The sequence below is a fragment of the Colletotrichum gloeosporioides genome, assembly GCF_011800055.1.
Source record: "Colletotrichum gloeosporioides strain Lc1 chromosome Unknown consensus_77, whole genome shotgun sequence".
Lineage (NCBI taxonomy): Eukaryota > Fungi > Ascomycota > Sordariomycetes > Glomerellales > Glomerellaceae > Colletotrichum > Colletotrichum gloeosporioides.
The window spans coordinates 170,258-177,202 of record NW_025544722.1 but is presented as its reverse complement, the minus strand read 5'-3'; the positions used below and the strand labels follow the sequence as shown (position 1 = coordinate 177,202).

Below are 6,945 nucleotides of genomic sequence, written 5' to 3'. Positions count from 1 at the left end.
ACTCATACCTTCGCGATTTGAGCATATGAGCCATGTACAGAAGTCCCAAGCCAGTCGGCCACTGAGACATCTGTAATAATTATTGCTTACATCCCCGCATTTACCACCGACACGACTTTGCTTTTACTGTCATGGGGGCAGAAAGCACCGATGATTCGAAACAACGGCTAAGTGTAGCTGGCTTCAACGGCATGCATAGCGCGGGTTCTTCATACCTCGTTTGCCTTGGAATCGTTCTGGAAGATTGACTCGAGGGGTGTTGCATCGGTGGGCGGCGTGGAGCAATCTAAGACCGTTGCACTTGGTTGGTCGTAATATTCGAGTGTAATCTGCTCCAATATTCACAGGTAACTCGGTAGCCTGCCTTGTTTAGACCTTGCTCCGATCTACCAGAAGACTCTCTCATATTCACTCTGAAGACTAAGACTCTTGCCTCGGCCTCTCGTCACAGAGTTTCGCCGCTCGTCTGGGTCAGCTCTCTCATTCGCCGAATCTAGAGAAATGAAGGTGATTTGGTTCGAATGTGAAGCTATATCCGAACGTCGGAAACTTCAAGGGAACTTAATCTAAACGCAATGATTACTCTACAAACAGGCCTGCGAGGGGCTCTCCGACTGAGAATCCACTATCAAATCGCTTCTCGGGGCCGTCTCAGGATGGAACACACGAAACATTGCGACGATTTGAAGCCTACCAATTCTTTCCAGGCCTGCCTTTGGTACTGAAATTTCTGCAACGTTGCTCGCTGGCGGAGAGTCCCTGGTTGGATGCCGGCGAGGCCAGTACCGCGGTTCTTGGCCCGTTCTCATCTGCGAACAACGTCGTCGGCACTTGGGAAGAAGACGCACACCTCCTTTTGACCACAAAGGTGCGAGATGTGTCAGTTCTCAATGAGCCTCGCCTGTTTTCGAGGCCCTTGCAGTTTATCCATCAAGTGGTGACAGACAACAGGCGCTGATTAACTTGTTCTCCCGACGGCATGTCTTTTGCCCCGGGCTGGGGCTGATTGGGTGGCAATTGGATAGGAAGAGCGGGGATGAAGAAATCGAGCTGCCCTGAGCTTCGCCCAGTACCACCCCCAACTCGTATGGGGCGCGCGTGGCCGTCAATCGCTTCCTCTTGTGGCGTGTGGCGGAGTGCTTGGGTTGTTCAGCTGCTGTTGAAGATTATCGCATCTCCGAGCGAGGTTGTCGACGAGAAACTTTGCTTTCTCTCGGGCTTGGCCCTTTTTGTTTTCAGGTTAGCACGTATTGAAAGCCTTTGGTGATTGGTCCTTCTCAAGGAAGATATCCGGCTTGCGGACTTGCAGGATATCTAAGCCGGTTTACATGTAGAATACTCACGGGTTTCCGTAGTCAAATCCGGCGTTCACGTCTATTCAACTTTGGCATGGACCTCATTATCTTGTCATTCGAGGCTGTGACCTCTCTCAACCACCGAGACAACGATGCCGTCCGCTTCCGCCTCCATGCCTCCCAGAGATCCCAACGGCTTCCATGGGTCATCGAACCAAACCTCATTCTCTGTGATGCTTGCTGTGTTCGTTTTATATGATAAGCTGCGATCATGACCGTCGTAGAGAGGCCTTTCGTGGCATGTCCAGTGGGTATTCAATGACGGACTTCCAGGGCGTCTCAGCTGAACTACGAACAGGATGTTCGCAGCTTTGAGAGGTTGAACTCGGCTTCTCTGGTGTCAGGGTTTCTTGTCTTGTCTATCTATAATCAACCCTGCTGTCCTAGTGTTCATAGACTGTCGACTCCGTCAGTCACGAAGATAAAACAACAATAATGATGTCTAATTCTTTCAATCACTCTGACGAAAACATATGTGCTGATAGCACGCGATGCTAATCTGGCCGCTTTCTCTGGCCCGCTTCCTGCATTCTTCTGATTTGATAAAATCTGGACTGAGATCAAGGTCAGGTTCCTTGTTAACAGCTGAGGCTATAGATGGCTTGGTGGCCTGTCAAGGTCAAGTCATCAAGTCTCGTCCACCTTTGCCGTCTTCTCTCATCTCCCAAAACCTAAACACTATCTTTTCATCCAAGATGAATACAAAATTTCTGATGGCACAGCTTTCCTTTTTTTTTTTCTCTTTCCATTCTCTTGCGTATAATATCGGAGGGCTCTTCCACCAATCCATAACCCAGCGAATCCTCCACCACGAATAACCAAACCACCAAAACACAACCGCCAGAATGGAACCAGCTTCGCAACCCCAGGAGCTCCAAGCACCAAACTCAAGAACCCGCCGCGCGGTCTCGCGGCCCTGGGACTTTCTCAAATCTCACCTCCGCCCCGTCTGCCAACACGTCCGCCGGCACTTCACCCGCCCCAGCGCCGCCGACGACGCGGCGCGCGCCCTCGCCCTCGCCCGCCGCCGAGCTCACCTGCAGGTCCTGCAGGCCAACTTCCGCCCCGAAGTCGTGCAGAGCCTGCAAGAGACGCCGTGGCTCGCGGCGCACCTCGCCGCCGGCGGGGAGGACGCGTGGGACGAGAGCCAGCGGACGTTCCCGGACCGCGTGGCGGGCCACGTCCTCACGCGCCTGCAGATGCACGACTTGAACTTTGTCGAGAGGAGGCAGGTGAATCTTCCGGCGCGGTCGGTGCGCCATCTGGAGTCGATCATGGAGCTTGTCTTTGTGGACGAGGTTGCGAGGAAGATGGCGGCGACGATGCGGGAGGCATGGGTGGATCCTGAGGGGCCAAGCTGCTGGCGGGTTTTCAGGCATAGGACTGTTGCGGAGTGGTTGAGAGCTATGGTCGAGCTACAGTTTTCTTGAGGTAGTTCTGATGTTCATCAGGGTCTGTGAGTGCTTCTCGAACGCCTGGCATGTTGTGGTTTCTCAGAGCTAATACAGATACAGCCTCGGGCCGTGACGCGCGATCACTTGTCAAGGGGCGGACCATTCATCAAGTCCGCCTCAGTGGAAGGGTCGTACGCGGAGCACTGGAAAGCGACGGCATTACGAGTGAGCTCAGGAATGGTCTACTCCGGCCCCTGAGCAAGGGCTCCCGAACGCCTCTCTCGAGCAAACCTAGACACCGGCAACCGCGAGGAACTTGTGCATCTACCGCAGGACCGAAAATACCTACACCCACAAGCGCGACAACTGGCCTGACTCATTCACGAACCTGGAATCCGCCGCTCTCTCCGCCGAAACGATATAGATGGAGAATCGGATGGCCCCCCGCAACATCCCGCGAGTCTTCACAAGGTTCAGTCCCCTGAGGGCGTTGCTGTGGGCTTCAGTCGAGGAGCAGATTTGCTTGATCGATCCCAAGGCCAGGCTCTCGCCATGTTGGCATGGATTGAAGACTGCTGGCGAGACGCTTGCCGGTCTTGTTTTCTTTAAATTCGGTAGCTTCACCCCTGCTCCTAGTGGCTTGTGTAGCTACACTATCCCGCGAGCTCGTGAGCAACTCTAAGGTCGGCGCAAAAACAACACCAGATTGCGGAGGGTGAGTCTACTGATGTGGTACGTGGGTTGGGTAATGGCCAGCCGAACAATAGCGCCTCAACTTGCGGGATGAATATGTGGCGAACCACCTGGAAGGGTGGACGGGCGGAAGCGCTTCTCAACTGCTTGCACATTTCGAGCTGTTCGTTTTTCTCGTCCAGGGAATCAAAAGGAGTTGTCGACTCTGCGCCTAGATACACCAACCTGCTCGAACTTATGCTGCCGGAATGAAACCTGTAGAAAGTATCATCGACCTATCACAAAAGATCTAGTCAAACATTCTTTTCCATTCAGCTCACATATCAAGAATATCTTCTGCAATCAATTCACACAGAAAGGGCCTTTTGTAGACGCGAAAACATGCCCTTGGGCGGCACTAGAAGGCAAGATTTCAGAGATTTCAAATTGTACCAGCAGTCTATTTTTATCCAAACTTCACTCAGGAGTCAGACCTCGCTGTGCCACTTTTTATTGCAGCACATTGATTGAGGAAAATTCCCGCGGTTTCGCCTCATAATCCAAAAGAACACCAGAACTGCTCCCACACACGGAACTGCGAGCCACTTGCTGTCCAGGTGCAGATGATCGGAAATGTAGTTCAAGACTTGCCCATCTGACCCGTGCCATGATCGACCCGCAGCATGTCCGACCACGGTCCTGACATGGCGCTCGCTGAGCAACGCCACGCGAGGTTGGTTCGTCCCATACATCCACATGTACTGACGATATGCCGCAGTCAACATCAACGGCCCCGTAGACCAGAAAACCCTCAAGTACGGGAGAAGTATTCTCTTCGAAGTCGAGCCGCCGCGTCGCTTGGCCTCTTGCAGAGACCACATTAAGAAGTCAGACCCCTTCTCCGCCATGAAGAAGTGATTGCTCAAGCCTGCAGCGCCTCCAGTGGGCGCGAATACAGCTTGTAGACCAAGATGTTGGAGACACATTGTTGCTTCGACGGATCGAGGGTGGACGTCCAGATCAGCATAGATTCCTCCCTCCGCATGTATCACGACCAGACGTGCCAGATCTGCTCGCTGGATACTGTGATCGTAGGTTTCGTATGTCGGTAACAGCCATGAGTAGTTCGACTTGATGAGGGAAAGGATGTCGTCGTCGGTCCAAATTTTGACTTGATAGCCCCTTGGTTCGAACATGGACTTCCAAGACTCACGGGAAGCTCTTGCTGGATATGTGCTAACGTCTGTGGTCTTCCATATTTGGTGAATTGTGTTTGGAATCGTTTCGTCGAGTTGGCTGTCATCGATACTCGAAAGTGTCGATGGAGGGCATTGGTCTAGAACTTCGATCGGCTGGCTTGGGAGACTGAAGTCGTTCGTGTTTGTGTAGCTGAGTTGATGCAGGACGAGGAGTGCTGTGAGCGAAACGATTGTAGCGGCCAAAAGCTTTAAGCAGCTTCCACGGGGAACAGCGACCATTGTAAAGACTGAAGAATAAGAATTGGCGTTCAAGTATATTTAGTGATAAAAGAAGGATGAGACAGTCGTTGATGGCTGAATGTAAATGGGATGCAGTGTAAATTGAAAGGGGTATCTTGACAAAATTTCAAACAACGGAAAGAAAACTTGCAAGTTGGCGCTTGCAGGAAAGGTAAGGAACGGGAATTTAAAGAAGGCAGTGGTCAACCAGAAATTTTAAGAGGGAATTGCAACCATTTCTTGAAGAGTTGTGATCGTGAAAGGGAAGTGTCGAACCACTTGTTATCGGAGGGCCAGCTTGATCTGACTTAATATACAGCAGGTAGGACCACGGAACTGACTCTTGAACCACTAAGCAGAAAGGACCACCCTAAAATCACCTGCCCTATGTTCACGACAGCCTTCCGTCTCCGTATGTAATCAGAAATCGCCAACTGACGATCTCTGGACGGAAGGTGGACTTCCAATCATGCAGCAGCACTGGGGCGCAGCTGCCGCAGCCAGGTTCGCTTCACCCACCAACTCCGTCGTGACCATCTGATGGTCAATGCCATCCGAACCCAGGCATCAGCAAAAGGGATCCCGGTGCTGTCAATTCTGAGTGCGAGACCCCTTTACCCACGAGTCAGAATCTAAAATCGACACCCGGTGGAGGTTTGTACCAACATGATCATCTTGATACGAGGTCGAAAGCAGCTGGGTTCTACACTAGCCCTACCGCATCTCGGTAGGTGCCGGAGGATTTGGTTGTCGTAAAAGATTCCGAGCCAAGTCTTTCGCTTTGTTTCGGGCCTTGATAATGAACATCGTTGGCCACGTACGAAACAGCTAGCGACCATCTACGCAGTTAGCTCTGAATTATTTCTTCATGGTTGTCATCTATTGGTTCTTTTCGCTTTTCATCCTTACGAATATCATTTTTCACATTTAATGGTAGCTACAAAATTCCTGTTATGTCTACGTACAGTTTTTGTTGGTGCCGGAGCTCGGAAGGGCCCCAACTCCATTTTCGTCTGAATCACCCCCTTCCAAACTTTGAAGACCGGAAGATTCCAGGTAGTTCAGACATCCCTGATCATTTAGTTCATAACAGACACTCATTGTCTATACTTAGAGTTCGTCGGCCAAGAGCCTCAATTTGCTCAAGGAAAGAAAGGCGATACGGAGCAGCTTCAGGACCCAGATTATTCAATTCGTAGAAGAACTTTCCCTTTGGACAGAATTTGAGCAAGTCGTTCAAACACTAGTCCCTTGTAAGTCATGGAGTGGTTATTAATATTTTGGTTCTGTGCACCCACATTGTTGTAACGCATGAGCTGAACCCACCACAGGCAGCAACATTTGTCCCCTGCTCAAGGCAGCAGCATTTTGCACCCAATCTCCCTCCAACGTCGAAATAGAGTAATGATGTCGCGATTGACGGAGAATTCGGTCCCCGTATCTGGTGCTGTACTAGTTCACATTTTGCATGTTAATTTCAACTAAGTTCTGGCCGCAGTAGTCATCCCAGGAAGGTATTTGTAACCGGAAACCCTCGCTATCACAATCGATTTATTCTCTAGAGGCCGCCGATGATTGCTTCGTGTATTTACTTTCGCGGTACCGTGTCATTGTCGTTGACGTTTTCGACTCTCACCTCCCTACGAAACGCTGTCTGAAAATGTGTAAAGGATTTAGTTGGGGAGCTGTAGAAAACTCATTCCCGTCTTTTGTGAAGAAGTGGTGGCTTTAGGGTCTGTTGCCCCTCTTGATGTTGAGAAGAGTAGTTAAAAGGGGGTGTGGCCTACAGCTGCTTTCTCGCGAAGTCCTTGGAAATCAGAAGAACATCAATCACAAACCATATTGAATAGCACCAGTTTTTCGAGACCATCTGAAGCTGGCTTTACCGCCCTTCTTCTCGGCGCGTATCGTACTGTCCGAACATTGCACAGACAAAAGCCCGTTGGGAGTCGAGACTCGATAAACCCGCATGGGAAGGGAGCCTGGTTGACCAAATGAAGGGTATGTTAAACCCCAGCAACACGAATCGTAGCTGCATTCTGACTC

The 6,945-nt window shown here is 50.9% G+C and overlaps 2 protein-coding genes across 2 annotated transcripts; one reads left to right on the top strand and one right to left on the bottom strand.

Annotated features, from left to right (window-relative positions):
- Positions 1–2,200: 2,200 nt before the first annotated feature.
- GCG54_00007755 (uncharacterized protein) lies at positions 2,201–2,785 on the top strand (the record flags this gene model as incomplete). The annotated part of the gene is made up of 1 exon (XM_045407732.1): positions 2,201–2,785. One exon carries the CDS (start codon positions 2,201–2,203, stop codon positions 2,783–2,785), a length of 585 nt encoding a protein of 194 aa, XP_045259467.1.
- Positions 2,786–4,061: 1,276 nt separating this feature from the next.
- Positions 4,062–4,899, bottom strand: GCG54_00007754 (uncharacterized protein; the record flags this gene model as incomplete). Its single annotated transcript, XM_045407731.1, has 2 exons — positions 4,062–4,135; positions 4,188–4,899. 2 exons carry the CDS (start codon positions 4,897–4,899, stop codon positions 4,062–4,064), a joined length of 786 nt encoding a protein of 261 aa, XP_045259466.1.
- Between the last annotated feature and the right edge of the window lie 2,046 nt (positions 4,900–6,945).